This window comes from Cucurbita maxima, unplaced genomic scaffold (assembly GCF_002738345.1).
Source record: "Cucurbita maxima cultivar Rimu unplaced genomic scaffold, Cmax_1.0 Cma_Scf00070, whole genome shotgun sequence".
NCBI classification, from domain to species: domain Eukaryota; kingdom Viridiplantae; phylum Streptophyta; class Magnoliopsida; order Cucurbitales; family Cucurbitaceae; genus Cucurbita; species Cucurbita maxima.
In genome coordinates, this window is record NW_019272086.1 from 256,642 (window position 1) to 275,937 (window position 19,296).

The 19,296-nt window shown below is 36.2% G+C and overlaps 3 protein-coding genes across 3 annotated transcripts; 2 read left to right on the forward strand and 1 right to left on the reverse strand.

The window, feature by feature from the left end:
* The first annotated feature begins 2,197 nt into the window (after nt 1-2,197).
* LOC111472370 (protein SUPPRESSOR OF GENE SILENCING 3-like) lies at nt 2,198-5,698 on the forward strand. Its single transcript, XM_023118052.1, has 6 exons — nt 2,198-2,332; nt 2,876-3,858; nt 3,993-4,290; nt 4,431-4,675; nt 4,804-4,958; nt 5,330-5,698. Exons 2-6 carry the CDS (start codon nt 2,887-2,889, stop codon nt 5,559-5,561), a joined length of 1,902 nt encoding a protein of 633 aa, XP_022973820.1. The 5' UTR covers nt 2,198-2,332; nt 2,876-2,886; the 3' UTR covers nt 5,562-5,698.
* Nucleotides 5,699-7,013: 1,315 nt separating this feature from the next.
* LOC111472373 (acyl-coenzyme A thioesterase 13) lies at nt 7,014-9,870 on the forward strand. The gene is made up of 3 exons (XM_023118057.1): nt 7,014-7,270; nt 7,407-7,550; nt 9,532-9,870. Exons 1-3 carry the CDS (start codon nt 7,091-7,093, stop codon nt 9,673-9,675), a joined length of 468 nt encoding a protein of 155 aa, XP_022973825.1. The 5' UTR covers nt 7,014-7,090; the 3' UTR covers nt 9,676-9,870.
* Nucleotides 9,834-15,205, reverse strand: LOC111472371 (calcium-dependent protein kinase SK5-like). The gene is made up of 7 exons (XM_023118053.1): nt 14,469-15,205; nt 13,008-13,151; nt 12,737-12,889; nt 12,526-12,641; nt 11,128-11,295; nt 10,831-11,055; nt 9,834-10,130 (listed from the first exon to the last, which is right to left on the reverse strand). Exons 1-7 carry the CDS (start codon nt 15,019-15,021, stop codon nt 9,978-9,980), a joined length of 1,512 nt encoding a protein of 503 aa, XP_022973821.1. The 5' UTR covers nt 15,022-15,205; the 3' UTR covers nt 9,834-9,977.
* Between the last annotated feature and the right edge of the window lie 4,091 nt (nt 15,206-19,296).

The following is a 19,296-nucleotide window of genomic DNA, read 5'->3' on the forward strand; positions in this document are numbered from 1 at the left end:
TAAGAAAAGTCTAGATTGACAACTTACTAGTTTACTAATCTTCGGGTCATCAGTTCCCAAACTTTTCGTATCTGAATTCAAATTTCATGATGTTATCTCCAAAGTTCTCAATTTGGTCAGCTCACGTCACCTTAATTTTGTGTTCAAATAAATATTTTTTATAATTAAAAAAGAATAGACTCAACTACAATTGATTTGACTGACTCGTTTTTTTATCGTTCCACAAGCAGTTTTACTCGATTGATTAAAGAAAATGTTAAATCATTGTAACATACGATAATAAAAGGATAAGGATAGTACAAAGTAGTCCCCTTGATCATCCGACTTGTGAAATGTCGATAATGCCATCTCCCCCATCATTAAATCCAGTATTGAGCGAGGGTAAATGGGTAATTTCATGGGGGAATTATTAGTAACCCCGAAGAGACAAAACTCAAAAAAGGATTGTAGCAGGGAAAGCCACACGTAACCGTTTCATAGTTTTGCATTATCCAAATTACCAATTTACCCTTCTCCCACACCCTAATCTACCAAATTCCTTTCTTGCAACTCGCAGGGTCAAAAACGTCCTTAAAATTTGTGTTTAAAATTTTTCTTAAATAAATAAATTTTTATTAAGAGGAGAAAAATGGGATTGAATTATGTAATACTATTTTAGAGTATATATATATATATATATATATATATATAGAAAAATGGGATTGAATTATGTAATACTATTTTAGAGTATATATATATATATATATATATATATATATAATGAGTCAACAAATATTTTGGAATTTTGTGGTTTATATAAAAGTTTTCCAGAAATGTGTTGTAATTATGTATTATCAAACTAAAAAATGGAAATAAGGTTTATATAAAAGTTTTCCAGAAATGTGTTGTAATTATGTATTATCAAACTAAAAAATGGAAATAAGTGAAGCTAAAAAAGAAAAAAGAGTTTTCTTAAAATTAAAGAAAATATATTAATAAAAGAAAAAAAAAAGGAAATTATTTTTATAAAAACTGACAACCTAAATAATATTTCATTAATTATTTTACTCCCAATTTTTAATTTCTTCAAATTAAAATATTTATTTTACTTCTACCAATAATTTAATATTTACTATCGTTATGAAATATTGTAATCTTATACAGATTTATTCATAAGATATTTCACTCACACATCTCCACATGAACGATAGGAAATTCATGTCACAATGAGTATAAAAGTACTATGTGCACTATGATACTGAACCATAAGTTTTAATGTGGGACCTCATGCATGTTATATATCTTACACGATGTGTACACCCACGAAAGAAACAATCATGAAAAGTAGGTCTTACCAGTCACGAACCATGTTGTATATGATTGCATTTTTTGACTTCAATAATGGGATCATTTGCTAAGTATCTTCAAATACGCATTCTATGTCGAACATTTTTTTCAAGTAAACATAAAGTGTCGTGAACCGATAATAGCGTCAGTAGAGGAGGCGTTTATGTTTTAGCTCCCATTTTTAAAATGGTCTTATTTTTAAAGGTAGAAAAAAAAATATAATTATTATATCTGAGACATTAAATATTAAAATAATGAATGATATTTAAATAGGATTTAAATAGTGTATATATGAAATTGGATGATTGTAATAATTTATTTACAAAATTATTAATTAATTAATTCACAATGTCTTAATTACAATTAATTAGTTCACTTTAGCTTATAAAAACTGATTTTTAATAATTATAATTAATTATTTATTTATTGGGACAAATTTTGATTAGCATATTCATTAATATATTATAATTTTAAAGTATAATTAATTGGTTCAAATTAAAATGGTAATTAACAATAAAAAAATTAATTAAGTAATCTATCATAAATCTTTTATTATTTTATTAATAAATTATTATAATGGTATAAGATTTATAAATATATCTCATTAATTATAATTTAAAAATATTAGTTGTACTAAATATTTATAAATGATAGGATTATTAAGAAATAAACTTAATATTTAATTAATTAAAATTATTTTAATGATTTAACTTAATAAATGTAACAAAAATATTATCTAAAATTAAATAATAATAAATGGTAAATATTACAATCTAGTCCCGATTTATGCGTTGTATTTAATAATTAATTAAGAGTCCGGACCCGTAAGAGACGAGTTTAAAAGCGTCGCTGTTCTCGTTTCATTCGGTTCACTGATCAGTCAGTCGCTCTCGCTTATCTATGCGCCATTTCTGGAGACGAACGTTTCATTGACACATCTTTCTGCTCAACTCCATTTTTTCCGGCATTGGATTCCGTTTCCGGCGACAATCTTCAAGATCTTAGTGTACTTTCTCTCTCGCTCTCTCTCTCTCTCGCTTGTGCATGGTTTGGGATTTTTCTGCTATGGTTTCGGTTTCTTGGTTATCTTGATCATGGAAGTATCTGGCATTTCAATGTTAATGTGGATTTCTTTAGAGTCTAGTGTGTTTCGATCAGATTTCTTTAGAACCTGAGGCGGAAGAGAGCAAAATCTTGTACGTTGCGGAAATCTGTATGTGATTTTTGTGTTGTGCTGAGAATCTTGTCTCGTTGTACGAGCTGCATGGCTTTCGACATTTATTGGAAATCCGAAATGCATTTTGCTCGACATTTATTACTCAAATTATTCAACTCTAAAATCCTTGTCCTCTAGCGTTTTAACACCAGAATGTGTTCTTGTTTCGGGATATTTATCGTTCTTTGTTTGTTTGTTTTGTCTGATTTGATATCTGCTTCGTCTTAATATGGCGGGAGGATTTGTTTTGGGTCAAGGATCACGTAGTTTCCAATGTGTATTTTGCTCTCGCTTCTTTTATAAACTTTAGTTATTTATATATATAATGAGCAGGTTATTTAAAAATGAGTTCAACCAGAGGGCGTGGGAAGCCTTCGAACTCAGGCACCAACAGTGAGAAGTCACCCAAGGAGAGCAATGCTTCTGGAATTTCTGCCACTACGCTGGGCCATTTGAGTCAGGCTGTTGCTGATGTTAGCCTGGAATCAGGTCACGCAGATGGCGATTGGGAAGTTTATGCCAAAAAGTCCAGGAACAAAGCTGGGACCAATGCAAATAAACAATGGGGTGCCCAGAATTTCAGTCCTAAATCAACAGATATGGTTCAAACGTCAGGCACACTTAATGGTGGTGGGCGAGGAAAGGCATCTGGTAAGAATTTGCAACCTCAACACCCTGATGCAAGGATAATGGCTACACCAGCATTAATACGCCCTCCTCTGGAGCATGGCTGGAATTGGCGCTCTAGGGCAGGTTCCAGTCAAAGTAGGGTGTTGGAAGATGCCCATCATGAAGATGAATTTAACTCAAACTCATATCCAAGTAACGAGAATGAAGAAAATGACAATGTTGATGATTCCGATGATGATCTGGAGGATAGTGATGATGATTTCTTAAGTGACGACTGTGATTCTGACGCCAGTCAAAAGAGCTATGAGACTCGAAAGAAGAGTAGATGGTTTAAGAAATTCTTTGAGATTTTGGATCGTTTGACTGTTGATGAGATTAGTGATCCTGCTAGGCAGTGGCATTGTCCAGCATGCCAAGGAGGCCCTGGTGCCATTGACTGGTACCGTGGCCTGCAACCCTTGATGGCACATGCCAGAACGAAAGGATATAGAAGGGTGAAGCTGCACAGAGAGCTAGCAGCACTGTTGGAGGAGGATTTGCGGTGTAAAGGAGCATCCATCATTCCTGCTGGTGAACAATTTGGCAAATGGGAAGGTCTGAAAAATGAAGACAAAGATCACGAGATTGTGTGGCCTCCTATGGTTGTTATTATGAATACAAAGCTTGAGCAGGATGAAAATGACAGGGTACGTTTTCAATTCAGCTGCTTGAAAAGTGGACAGATTGGTCTATTATGTTTGTATTTTTGTAATGCAATTGTGTTCTTATATGCATATTTGATGTCTGACTGAATTATACTTTCCTGTTGGGATGATGGCAGTGGATTGGCATGGGAAATCAGGAACTTCTTGAATACTTCAGTCCATATGTTCCTGTGAAGGCACGACACTCGTATGGCCCACAGGGGCATCGTGGGATGAGTGTTTTAATTTTTGAGCCCTCAGCAAAGGGTTATTTAGATGCTGAGCGCTTGCATAAGCATTTCATTGAACAAAGAACAGGTAGAGATGCTTGGGATCGTAAGGGGAGGATTTTGTTTTATCCTGGTGGGAAGCGCCAACTCTATGGTTTTATGCCTCTAAAAGAAGACCTCGACCTTTTTAACCATCACATGCAAGGTTTCATCACTCTCTCATCTTTGTTGGTGTCTATATAGCAAACTTTAGATCCTCCAATATTTTCCTTTTCATGGAATATGCTATTATGATTATGATGTGAAGTTTTATTTTTCTTTATGATATTTAAAACTATGAAATAGGTAAATCTAAGATGAAATTTGAGATGAAATCATACCAAGAGATGGTCGTTGATCAGATAAGGAAAATGAGCGAGGACAACCAGGAGCTTAGCTGGTTGAAGAACAGGGTGGTAAAAGAACGAAGTAAGGTTAAGGCCTATGAAGAATCTCTTGGTAAAGTGTGTGAAAAGCTTAGGAAAACGAAGGAAGAGAATAGAATTGTTAGACAAAGAACCCTTATGCAACACAGAGAGACGAAAGAAGAGGTATGCCTTTTCAACTGGGAGTTTTAGAGATTAAAACATGGTTCGTATTACACAGTAATGGTGTTTAGCTTTAATGGTGTCACTTAGTAATCATTTTTTCCCCTTTTTCTTTTCCCCTGCTGATGAAGATGCAATTGCAAGAACAATTTTTCAATGAACAAATCAAACTATTGCACGAAACGAGGGACGAAAAGGAAGAGAATTTTGAAAGGTTGCAGCAGCAGGAACGTGAGAAGATGAAACAAACTGATGGAAGCGATTCAAATACACATAATTATAGCAGGTAATTGAGATATGTTGTTTGTCTAAATCTGTGGCAAGTCATTCATACAACGGCGGATATTGGGAAAACAATGCTGTGACATGTTACAAATTTTTCGTAGCTTTACTTGATACTGTTTTTGTAACATCCCAAGCTCACCACTAGTAGATATTGTTCTCTTTGGGCTTCTCTTTCGGACTTTCCCTTAAGATTTTTAAAATGCGTTTGGGTAGGGAAAGGTTTTCACACCTTTATAAAGAATGTTTTGTTCTCCTCTCCAACCAATATGAGATCTCACAATTCACCCCCTTGGGAGCCCAGTGAGGACGTTGACACTCGTTCCCTTCTCTAATCGACGTGGGATCTCACAGTTTCATTTTTTTTTTGCTTAGGGCGGGGGACGTTGCAAAGTTCATAAAGTTTCAAGAGAAGGAGATAGAAGACTTTGTAGCAGAAAGGGAGGAACTGATAAAAGCTCATGAGGAACGGATGGCAGCAATGAAACGAAGACATTGGGACGAAGAAGTTGAGCTTGAGAAAGGATTCAATGCAGAACTAGCTCGGCTGATGGAAAAGTATTCCCCTCAGAGTTCTAAAGATGCAGAGGCGCAGCAGTCGAGCTGAGGGTCGAGTCGAGACCACAGCACGAAGGTAAGCAAAAGTATTGCAATCCATTTTATGTTCTTCTCTAACGTTGATACAGGAAGGATAACAAAAAAAAAAAAAAAAAAACAATGATATAGGAAAGTTGCAAATTTTCATATTCATTTCTTGATTTGAAGTAACTAATTGTTTAGTCTTTCTCTCAATACCTTATTTAAAAATATGTTTCAATTCATAATATGTTTTTTAAAAGTCATGCTAGAACTGACACAATGTTAATATTGTCTTCATACACACCATTGTTTGCTGGTTGACCAAATTATATGGGCTGCAAACTACATGATAGGGTTCACTAAAGTGAGTGTTGTTTGTCGACCCATACCGATAGATATCTATCGATAGCTCTTCATACAAGATGACCTATTGAGTTTTGTCCTAGTTATGTGAATTTATAAAGGCGAGGTTGATAAGAAATCATCCCATAGTGGATTATTTTATTGATCGAATATTTCAAATAAAAAATATTTGTTTGAGATTTGAATCACTCAACAAACAAGAAACTTAGAGATTGGTTAAAAAAAGTATAAATGCTCTTTTCACTGCATTTTACAAAAATAACATATATAGTTTTATATATCTCTTAATCTTATTTGATCGTCCATCCAAAATTTGTAACCATCTAAGAACAAATAAAATTCGATATCGTAATAATTTGAACAACATTTTTTCACATATTCTTTAAAGTTTTTTTTTATATGATTGATGTTTTGATTCATATAAGAGGGAATGTGGTTGTGATAACTTTAGGCAATCTTGTTTATTGGAATAAGCAAGGTTAGACTCTTAGCACTAACATCGGATGCAAGTCTAATTCCATTATGAACGGAAATAGATTATAAAATCGTATAGAAACTCGTAAGGTTCAAGATCATGATTACAACAAAATTGAACCTAGTTAATAATAGCACATGTTGAGTTGAGACCAAACACTTTTATCTATAATATATAATTACAATAAAAAAAAATATTAGTTAGGGTAGGCTCGAGTTGGGTTGGGTTAAAAAAGTTTTTTTTAGATAAATCCAAAATTTAAAGTCGGTTCGGTTGGCTAACAGAATAAATTGAATAGAGTTCACAACTTAATCCTACCGTCTATTTTATAGTAGAGTTAGGTTGGATTGGTCGAGTTGACTATTCTAGTGAGCCGAACAGGGCTCACAACCGAACCCAAGAACCATTTTAAAATAGAGTTGGGTTCGATGTGAACTCAATTTTAAGTTTTTCATAAATCAAACTCAAATCCGAAAAGAAAAAAAGCTAACCCAACTATGGTTAGGCGATGGTTGGATTATACAATTGAGATTTATTTATTTTAATGAAAAATTTGACGAAAGGATTAGATTATTTATTGCATACTTTAGGACTAAATGATTTTCCATAAATTGTTACTTTTAATTTAATTAATAAATATTAATATAAAAACTCATCCTCGGAGTGGATGAACCAGTTTTGGGCAATTTCGGAAATGAGATAATCTTACAGAGTGAGCGATGGAGAAGACGAAGAGATACCTGGAGAAGCACGATGATGATGATGATCGGAAGGTTGCGTCCACCATTGATGCCCTTCCTTTCAGATTTTACGAAAACTTTGTGATGACTGATATTCGCGTTGATCTCATCGAACCTGGTCGGATCGTTTGCTCTCTCAAAGTCCCCGCTCGTTTGCTCGTATGCTTTTCTTCTTCTTCTTCTTCTTTGTTCATCTGCAGGATTCACTTGATAATTAGATTTGTACATGATCTTTTGCCTATTTCTCACTTCAATTCGGATTTCTCTGTTTGCTGCTTGATGTTTCGTTATTAAGAACGAGAATAATTCCTTGCACGGAGGAGCCTCGGCGTCACTCGTCGACTGTATTGGTTCTGTAGCGTTAAATACTTTGGGCGCTAACACCACTGGAGTCTCCCTTGAAATTAACCTCTCCTATCTGGATGCTGCTTATCTCGACGTGAGTTCCACTTTCCACTTTTTCTACCTTTCACTTTTCCGTTACTGTTGATCACATTGCTCGGTCTCTCTAATTTTCATTTTAACCTAATAGCAGATACGGAATTTGAAATTTCTGGTCCAATTACTGTCAATCTGAATTTCAACTCTTAATAAGAAGCTTTATGTTCAGATTCCTACCCGATGATATATTGCACACCACACATTTTTTCCAGTGATGTAAATAGTGTAAAGATCCCCTCTGCCCTCACTGTCATTGGGAAAAGGGAAAAGAATAACTGGATTTTCATGATTTGTTCTCTTAGAGAGCAATTCATGGGCAAATAGTTGAAGAATCTGAGTTATAAGGGTATGAACATTGGATTAAGTGACTTGAAAACACATAACACAAGGCGTGATGACTTACGTGAAAGGAATGTGTGGATTCAGTTAAAGTGAAACTTAACTTTACGCTTAGATATCAGTTTCATTCCAAGACACAAACGCAAGTGAACAGAAATATATTTGTATGTTTTGATATTATTAAAATTAATATCGGATTAAAAACTTCAAGCTATTAGAATAAGCTCTCGAGAGTGGTCGGATATGTCACGGAAAATGAGGACAAATAATTTTTCCATGTGAAACAGAACGTGAGCACACTTACGCTCTACTGCTATTAGCAGAGTTGTCTGATGTTCTTAGAGCTAGTAAAGACTTCCTTGGATCTTTTAAGAATCATGTTCTTGGATTTTTAATCTGCTACACATAGATAATCCAGGGCAGATGGCGATTCTAGGTGAGTTTTAGAGAAAAGGAGTTGATTTTTATAGGATTTTAATCTGAAGTTAAATTTGGAGGATGGCTTAGCTAAGTGTAGCTTAATTGGTTAAGTCATTGTATTATCTATTAAAAGGTACTATACAGACTGGTATGATAGTTTTTTGTTTTTCCTGTGTGTATGTTTTGATTTTGGTACTTTCATTTGTTTAATAAAAGCTTATTTCTTTATGTACAAATGAAAACTGTAAGCTTTAATGAGTTTTGAAATTGTGCTGGTTTTTTCTCCATTTCTTTAGGTTGATTTTCATATTTCTCTAGAAAACATTTGAATTCTAATCCACAAAGAATATATATATATATATTTTAAAAAATTTGGCTTAGATTTTGAAAATATTAGATATGAAAACCCTAGATTACAAATGCTGAGACTCCAAACCCATAGATTACAAATGCTAAAACTCTAAAATTGAGATGATTTTATCTCAAATGGTTGTAAGAAGTTCAAATCTAACAACCTCATTAAATAAAAAGACCTTTTAGATCTAAATATTCAAACGCATCCAAAACAATAAGAAATCATCCAAACAAAAAGTAAAATTTAGATTACCTTATTGATCAAATATTTTATCTCAATTTTTTTTTTTTGGTTAAAATTTAAATCACTTCACAAATAACAAAATAAGATTAATCTTGTCAAATTTGAATGATTCTAAGCATGTAAGGTAAACTATATAGAATTATAAAGAAACTTAGACATGGACTGAAACAAATCACATATGCTCTTTATACTACATTTTCCAAGTTATTTTACAAAGAAAACATATTTGGTTTTATATAGTCTCAAAATAAAATTCACCTTCCATAAGACATTTCACGAATTGTAATCTTCATATTTTATGTCATTAATTAGTCTCTATGCAAATGTAACTTTAAAATAAATAAAAAGTCTTAAAATTTAGTCATAAAACATCATAACTTTAGATTATCATCCACCTAAATTTTGTAACCATTCAAGAATAAATGACTTTGTTCTTCTTTAATGTGATATTAATTGCAACTTGAGTTTATCATAATGTATATTGAGACATCTGAGTTCAAAATTAATGGTTAACAAATGGGCATCATCAAAATGTATGATGTATCTGTAGTCATTTCTTTGTATCCTTCCCATTGAACCCATTCTCAAGTGTTTGTATCCTACTTTCTGTCTACTGTTTTAGGAGGAAATCGAGATCGACGCCAAGGTTTTGCGATTGGGAAAAACCATTGCAGTAATTAATGTTGAATTGAGGAGAAAAGGCAATGGTAAAATTATTGCTCAGGGTCGCCACACCAAGTACCTTGCCATCTCAAGCAAATTGTAGTTATAAACTTGTTTCAACATTAGAGTACTGCCCAACAAGTCCTCTGCTTCATGAACTGACATGCATCTTACGTTCTATACCTTCATCTGAAAGAAATGCAACGACAATAATCTTTTCTAAGCCTTTGTTGCTGTAATAATTCTTATAATCTGTTGCTATTGCTGAAATAATTTCATCTGATGCCTTCTATTTAAATATCTGTTCCTCAAATGAGAATCGCAACAGTAAGGATGTTTAGTTTTTGTTTTATCGAAACGTTCATGGAACTAAAATAGGATTCATACAGGTAATATGTAAGCTTCTTAGGTAGGATTATCAATAGATTGGTTGTTGGCACTTGTTGATAGGCCGAGAGCTTCTCCTAAATTCATCGGTCCTCTCATCGTCCTCCTTCCCACTCCTCCGTTGCCTTTTCTCATCATTGCTGCAAATTCGCCATAGTCTATACGCCCGTCCTGGCATGAACCCCAAACAGAACCAAAGAAGTTTCATCAATACATACGAATAGGAATAGAGACAGTTGAACATTTATACAGATATCAGGGAGGGGAAAGCAAAAACAATCAAACGCTTTGAATTGACATCAAAATTTAGGGAATCATTGGTCTTAACTTGTTGATTCATTTGTATAATCGAAATCAGATAGAAGGAAGAGGATAAAGGTGAGATCCCACTCTCTAGATGATGCATTTTAAAACTCGGTAAGTTTGGGAGGGAAGGTCAATATCTACTAGCAGGGAAAGCTTAAAGAGGATAATATCTGCTAGCGGTGGACTTGGGCGGTTTCAAATGGTATTAGAGCCAAACATGGGACAATGTGTCAGCGAGGAGGCTAAGCCCCGTAGGGGGTGAACACGAGGCGATGTGCCAGAAAGGACGCTGGGCCCAGAAGGGGGTCGATTGTGGGATCCCACATCGATGGGAGAAGAGAACAAGTGCCAACGAAGACACTGAGCGCCAAAGGGGGTGGATTGTGAGATCCCACATCGGTTGGGGAAGAGAACGAAATATTCTTTATAAGGGTATGGAAACCTCTCCCTAGCAGACGCATTTTAAAATCGTGAAGCTGACAGCAATACGTAGCGAGCTAAAACGGACTATTAGCAGTGTGCTTGAGCTGTTACAGAGAATGAGGGAGATGTAAGAGTAACTAACATTGTCTTCGTCGATTTCACTGATCATGTCGTCGAGATGCAGATCGCTCAAGCCAAACTCTTTGCAGGCTAGTTGAAGTTCATCAATGGTTATGAAACCACTACCATCCTTATCAAAATATGAGAAGGCCGACAACAAGTTCTCTTCCCTTTCTAGTTTATTCAGATGGATTGTAGCAGCAAGAAATTCACCATAGTCGATGGTTCCACTATTGTCAATGTCTGCCTGCCAAACATAACATCATCAGTTTGCGTCGAAAGTAAGCATTCATAAGTAGAAGAAAGCTTTATTTCTTACTGCATCCATCAAATCCTTAATCTCAGACTCCATAAGTTCCGAGCCGACTCGTTTCAAGCCTTCTTTTAGTTCGTCGAAGGTTATCGTTCCACTGTTGTCCATGTCTATCATCTTGAACAACTCTTTCAGTCCCCCAATTTCTTCTTCGGAAAGCCTTTCAGCAATTACCTACCATCAGTCATAAGAATTTAGAATTCAGCTCATTGCTAATAGATATCGTCTACTTTGACCTGTTACATATTACCGTCAGCTTCACAGTTTTAAAACGCGTCTGCTAGGGAGAGGTTTCCACGCCCTTATAAGGAATGCTTCGTTCCCCTCTCCAATCATGTGGGATCTCACAATCCACCCCCCTTGGAGGCCCAACGTCCTCGCTGGCACACCACCCAGTGTCTAGCTCTAATACCATTTGAAACAGCCCAACCCCGTTGGTAGTAGATATAGTTCACTTTGGCTCGTTATGTATCGTCATCAACCTCATGGTTTTAAAACGCGTCTGCTAGGGAGAAGTCTACGCACCCTTATAAGGAATGCTTCGTTCCCCTCTCCAATCAATGTGGGATCTCACAATCCACCCCCCTTGGGGTCAGTATCCTCGCTGGCACACCGCCCAGTGTCTGGCTTTGATATCATTTGTAACAGCCCAACCCCACCGCTAGCAGATATTGTCCGTTTTTGCTCGTTACGTATCGTCATTATTCTCACAGTTTTAAAACGTGTTTGCTAGGGAGAGGTTTCCACACCCTTATAAGGAATGCTTCGTTCCCCTCTCCAACTATTGTGAGATCTCACAATCCACCCCCCTTGGGGGTCTAACGTCCTCGCTAGCACACCGCCCGGTGTCTAGCTCAGATACCATTTATAACAGCCCAACCCCACCACTAGCAGATATTGTCCGCTTAGGCCCGTTACGTATCGTCGTTAGCCTCACAATTTTAAAACTCGTTTGTTAGGGAGAGGTTTCCACACTCTTATAAGAAATGCTTCGTTCCCCTCTCTAACCGACATGAGATCTCACAGTCCACCCCCATTGGGGGCTTAACGTCCTCACTGGCACACCGCTCGGTGTCTGGCTCTAATATCAATTGTAATAGCCCAGTCCCACTGCTCGGCCCATTACGTATTGCCATCAGCCTCACGATTTTAAAACGCGTTTGTTAGAGAGAGGTTTCCACACCCTTATAAGGAATGCTTCGTTCCCCTCTTCAACTGATATGACATCTCACATGTTCAACAATTACCTAGACGCTAAGCACTCTGATATTCAATATCATCATCAACTTTTTGATGATGCCGTAACTAATCATGTTAAAATCTAGCAGATTCGACAAGTGACACGATGTACGTCGTATATCATACGATTTCAAATTATTCCTTCAGTAGTTTACAAAAACTTACTCTTAGAGCCATTTTCTTTAGCTTATTCATAGCCGAGAACTGCTTCAACCGTGATAATACCGCCGAGTCGAGAGGTTTATCTGGGGCAACTTTGTCATCTACAATCCATGGATGACCTGATACACAAAGGTTTCGAAATTTATAAACCTTAGAACAACATATCACCCTGACTCGCCAGTCATATAGCTCAATGCTAGGAACCTAAACTTACATAGGACTTCATGAGCAGTGGGCCTTCTCTTTGGATTTCTGTCAAGCATTTTCTGTATAAGATCCTTTGCGCTTGCTGAAATGCCAGGCCACGGTTCCGATTCGAAATCCAGTCGTCCTTGTAATATCTGTCGGAAGATCCCTATTTCAGTTTCTGTAGTACAAAGAACGGAGAAAATTATCGATAACGAAACTCTGTCGAAAGTGTTACTCATCCAAAACTTTCCAGGATATGTCATTTATGCATACACCTAAGGATTTCTAGTAGCTACCTGCCCAAAATGGAGGTACCCCACTTAATAGGATATATAAGATAACCCCTGCACTCCAAACATCAGATTCCGGTCCATAATGCTTGCGTAACACGTCTGGTGCGACGTAGTATGGACTACCGACAACATCCGAAAACGTTTCCCCTGCAAACAATTTAAGATCTAAGAACACAGAAAGTTCAAGAAAATGTAAAGAATAAGGTTGAGTAGTAGCTTAGCACTACATTGTGTATGTTGAGTGTATGTTGAATGTAGGTTGAGGAATTGTTGGGAGAGGAGTCCCACATCGGTTAATTAAGGGGTTAATCACGGGCTTATAAGTAAGGTATATACCTCCATTGGTATGAGGTCTTTTAGGGAAGCCCAAAGAAAAGCTACGAGAGCTTATGCTCAAAGTGGACAATATCATACCATTGTGGAGAGTCGTGATTCCTAATAGTGTAGATACAATCCATTCTGTTTCCTTTGTTCAATCATAATTTCTGAGAGACCCTTTACTTTGCAGGGTTAATCCTATTTGTTATTATGCACACTACATATTCAATATTGGGGACCGTCCCAACACGATGCTGGACGATGATAAAACTTGTATGAAATAAGGTACTCTTCCTCATTTTGATACAAATCTTTATTTCATCATAAATCAAGTTCTAAGCAGAAGATTTGAGTCGACACATAATTTGTTTTAGGAATCACGAATCTCTACAATGGTATGATATTATACACTTCGAGCATAAGCTCTCACGGCTTTGCTTTTAGTTTTCCTAAATGCATCATATCAATGGAGATGCATTTCTTACTTGTAAATCCATGATCATTCCCTAAATTAGTCAATGTGGGACTCCCTCCCAACAATCCCCCCTCGAACAAAGTACACTATAGAGTCTCTCCTGAGGCCTATGAAGCCCTCGAACAACCTCCCCTTAATAGAGGCTCGACTCCACTGGAGTCCTCGAACAAAGTACACTCTTTGTTCAACACTTGGGTCACTTTTTTACTACACTTTTGAGGGTCCCAACTTCTTGTTCGACATTTGAGGATTCTATTGACATAGCTAAGTTAAGGACATAACTCTGACACCATGTTAGGAATCACGAATCACCACAATGGTATGATATTGTCCACTTTGAGCATAAGCTCTCATGACTTTGCTTTGGACTTCCCCAAAAAGCCTCATACCTCATACCAATCGTGATGTATTCGTTACTTATGAACCCATGACCATTCCCTTAATTAGCCAATACGAGACTCTCTCTCAACAATCCTCAACAATTTGCTGAAAAGATCGAGAGTAAGAGACCTCTATCTTGGCAATGGCTATCGATTTTTGTGGAGAAAAAAGTGGAAATGGTCAATATAGAACAGATCAATGAAGCCTGAAACACTAATTTCATATCCAAAAGGCAGAGAAATAGATATGAGATTTGCAGAAGAAAATGAACCCAAAAGGGGAAAAGAAACCTGGCTTGTAGAAGACAGAGAGCCCAAAGTCAGTAGCCTTAAGAGCAGCATCTTCATCCACACTTAGAAACAGGAAGTTCTCAGGTTTAAGATCTCTATGCATAACTCCAAGCGAATGACAAGACTCCAAAACACTCACAATAACCCCAATTAGCTTAGCCGCCTCTCGCTCACTGTAATGACCCTTTTGAACGATCCTATCAAACAGCTCCCCACCCGCACAAAGCTCCATCACCAAATGAACAGAGACCGGATCCTCATAAGTGCCCTTGATCCTAACGATGTTGGGATGTTCAGACAAATGATGCATTATCTGAATCTCCCTCCAAACATCGTCATAGTCCTCTTTGCACAGAAGCTTGCGCTTAGGGATGGTCTTACAGGCGTAGTTGAACCCAGTTTGGTTGTGGGTGCAAAGAAAAGTGGTTCCAAATTGGCCTTGGCCGAGCTTCTTGCCAAGGGTGTAGAAATCGGTGAGGGGTTGGGTCCGATAAGGGAGGACCCATGAGGGTTTTGCCGATGAGGGTGGAGTTGCAGAGCTTGATTTACTCATTAATGGCGATCGGCTTAGAGGAAATGGGCAAAACGGGGTGGACCCAAACCCTCAAAGAAGCAGATTCTTGGACCAGACTAGACCAAACAAACCAGGCCTCTCTCCCTCCTTCCCTCTTCCTTGTTGAAATAAAATATGGATTGAAAACAGACAGACTTTTGGCCTAAGATTCTGTGTATGCTGGTTCATTTCATTATCTCTCTCAATGATTTTTTTATACATAACTTGAAAGACCCGCTAATCTAAAACTCTATTCACAGGAGCCACTAATATCTATAATTTAGTTTGAAAACCAGTTATATAACCAAAACATTTTCATACATACAAGTAAAACATGTGAAACTAGGACTTTTTATCACACAAAAATAGCTAGAGTAAGTTTTCATTTGAGAAAACCATGTGTACACAAAACAGACTCAGAAATAGATTTTCTGTAGTCTCTAGCTTATCTCGTTCTTAGTTAGCTTGCATCACCTATAGTTGGAAAGAAAAGTTCAAATAGATTCACGGTAGACTCTGGCTCGCTGGTCTCGTCCTCAGTTGGCCTGTATCATTTATATCTGTAAAGAAAAGTTAAACTAGATTTTCGTAGTCTCTAGCTCGCCGATCTTGTCCTCAGTTGGTCTGCATCATCTATATCTGGAAAGAAAAGTTAAAATAGATTAACGGTAGTCTCTAGCTCGCCAATCTCGTCCTCGGTTGGCATGCATTATCTATATTTGGAAAGAAAAGTTAAAATAGATTTCCTGTAGTCTCTAGCTCGCCGATCTCATTCTCGGTTGGCCTGCATTATCTATATCTAGAAAGAAAAGTTAAAATAGATTCACGGTAGTCTCTAGCTCGCCAATCTCGTCCTCGGTTGGCATGCATTATCTATATCTGGAAAGAAAAGTTAAAATAGATTCACTGTAGTCTCTGGCTCACTGGTCTCGTCCTCGGTTGACCAGCATCATCTATATTTAAAAATAGATTTCTTGTAGTCTCTAGCTTGCTAATCTCGTCATCGGTTGGCCTCCATCATCTATATCTGGATAGAAAAGTCAAAATAGATTCCCTGTAGACTCTAGCTTGCTTGATCTCGTTCTCGGTTGGCCTGTATCATCTATACATGAAAAGAAAAGTTAAAATAGATTCACTGTAGTCTCTAGCTCGTCAATCTCGTCCTCGATTGGCCTGCATCATCTATGCCTAAAAAGAAAAGTTAAAATAGATTCACTGTAGTCTCTGGCTCACTGGTCTCGTCCTCGGTTGACCAGCATCATCTATATTTAAAAATAGATTTCTTGTAGTCTCTAGCTTGCTAATCTCGTCATCGGTTGGCCTCCATCATCTATATCTGGATAGAAAAGTCAAAATAGATTCCCTGTAGACTCTAGCTTGCTTGATCTCGTTCTCGGTTGGCCTGTATCATCTATACATGAAAAGAAAAGTTAAAATAGATTCACTGTAGTCTCTAGCTCGTCATCTCGTCCTCGATTGGCCTGCATCATCTATGCCTAAAAAGAAAAGTTAAAATAGATTCACTGTAGTCTCTGGCTCACTGGTCTCGTCCTCGGTTGACCAGCATCATCTATATTTAAAAATAGATTTCTTGTAGTCTCTAGCTTGCTAATCTCGTCATCGGTTGGCCTCCATCATCTATATCTGGATAGAAAAGTCAAAATAGATTCCCTGTAGACTCTAGCTTGCTTGATCTCGTTCTCGGTTGGCCTGTATCATCTATACATGAAAAGAAAAGTTAAAATAGATTCACTGTAGTCTCTAGCTCGTCAATCTCGTCCTCGATTGGCCTGCATCATCTATGCCTAAAAAGAAAAGTTAAAATAGATTCACTGTAGTCTCTGGCTCACTGGTCTCGTCCTCGGTTGACCAGCATCATCTATATTTAAAAATAGATTTCTTGTAGTCTCTAGCTTGCTAATCTCGTCATCGGTTGGCCTCCATCATCTATATCTGGATAGAAAAGTCAAAATAGATTCCCTGTAGACTCTAGCTTGCTTGATCTCGTTCTCGGTTGGCCTGTATCATCTATACATGAAAAGAAAAGTTAAAATAGATTCACTGTAGTCTCTAGCTCGTCATCTCGTCCTCGATTGGCCTGCATCATCTATGCCTAAAAAGAAAAGTTAAAATAGATTCACTGTAGTCTCTGGCTCACTGGTCTCGTCCTCGGTTGACCAGCATCATCTATATTTAAAAATAGATTTCTTGTAGTCTCTAGCTTGCTAATCTCGTCATCGGTTGGCCTCCATCATCTATATCTGGATAGAAAAGTCAAAATAGATTCCCTGTAGACTCTAGCTTGCTTGATCTCGTTCTCGGTTGGCCTGTATCATCTATACATGAAAAGAAAAGTTAAAATAGATTCACTGTAGTCTCTAGCTCGTCATCTCGTCCTCGATTGGCCTGCATCATCTATGCCTAAAAAGAAAAGTTAAAATAGATTCACTGTAGTCTCTGGCTCACTGGTCTCGTCCTCGGTTGACCAGCATCATCTATATTTAAAAATAGATTTCTTGTAGTCTCTAGCTTGCTAATCTCGTCCTCGGTTGGCCTGCATCATCTATACCTAAAAAGAAAAGTTAAAATAGATTCACTGTAGTCTCTAGCTCGCTAGCTTGTCCTCGGTTAGCATACATCATCTCTATCCAAAAAGAAAAGTTAGTTCAGTCTTATCACAAGTTTATCACTTATCTCTTTCGTGTTCGGTGTGTATATATATATATATATATATATATATATATATATATATATCACTTATCTCTTTCGTGTTCGGTGTGTATATATATATATATATATATATATATATATATATATATATAGTTTTGCATTGTGGTTCCTATTGGTGGGTTCCATTTCTCCTAACAACTTTTGGATGGCAGTGAATATAATTTTGATAAAAAGTCTAATTGGTGGGTTCCATTTCTCCTAACAACTTTTGGATGGCAGTGAATATAATTTTGATAAAAAGTCTAATATTTTATTTTATTTTATTTTATTTAAAATAAAAAAGAAAAGAAATGGGCACTGTTTTGAATAGTCAAAGTCAAACCAAGCAGCCTCCTTCCTAGAATATATATAATTCAACTTGGATGGGATGGAATCATTTTTTATCTCAAAACAAATTTGTCACAGCTGGATATCACTTATATATATATATATATATATATATATATATATATATATATATATATATATATATATATATATATATAGGACTTATTACATACAATTTCTTTTTTAAATTTTATTATCTAATAATTTATTTTTTTTAATTTTAAAGAATATTCTATTTTAGTTTTTAATTTTTTAAAATTTATTCCTTGAATTTTCCTTTTAATTTAAAATTAAAGTTTAAATCTCCATCTCCAACTTTAAATTTTAAAGAATATTCTATTTTTCGGTTCGTTTTATATTTTGTTTTCTTTTAACAAAAATAAATGAATTATATATATATAATATAAACTTTGTTGGTTGTTTAAAAAATGTCTTAATTATTTAAAAAATTACAATATTACCCTTAACTTCTATGAAAGTTTCTAGGTTCGTGCTAGAATTGAAATCTTTTAAAATTGTAAATGAAAATCAAGGAGTTGAAAATAAACGTAGTTTCGGAGATTCTCAAATAGGTCAGCTTTTTAAATTGCTACTAAATCTATCGGTAGGTAAGAGACAACATGGCGAACAGAAGCATATTAGTAGCTAGAAGAAAAGAAAGAAAAAGGGATTCTCGTAGTAGCAGCGAGCAAAATGGGAACAACCTAAACCGTGAAAACATGATTGTGGGAGAGCAATACAAGTATCGTGCTGCAGCTTAGATGGCAGGAGTCTAGTAGCTGAAAGCATCACTGACTTACGCTCGAACCCAAATAGCATTGAAAAATAGAAATGGATATTATCCGAAGAGACCTAAAATAGTGTACGAATAACGTAGAACTATTAAAAAAAGAATGGGGAGTAAGTGGTGGGAATGAGGTGAGGGATAGCAAATGTCACACATCATCACATGATGTTTTAAGTTGTGATATAAAAACATATGAAAATGTTGAGATGGTGGGACATATGGGCAAAGGAATAGTATGGTATAAGATAAGATTCCATAGACATTAATTAAAAAAGCTATGCATTTGTAGACATCCCATATTGTATGCATTATTATTATTATTATTCATATATAATAAGATCGAGAATGAATGCATGCATGCACCTTTATTTAATGCCAAAAACAACAAACTTTAACATTCATTTATGCCCCACTCTCCCTTGCATTTGCAT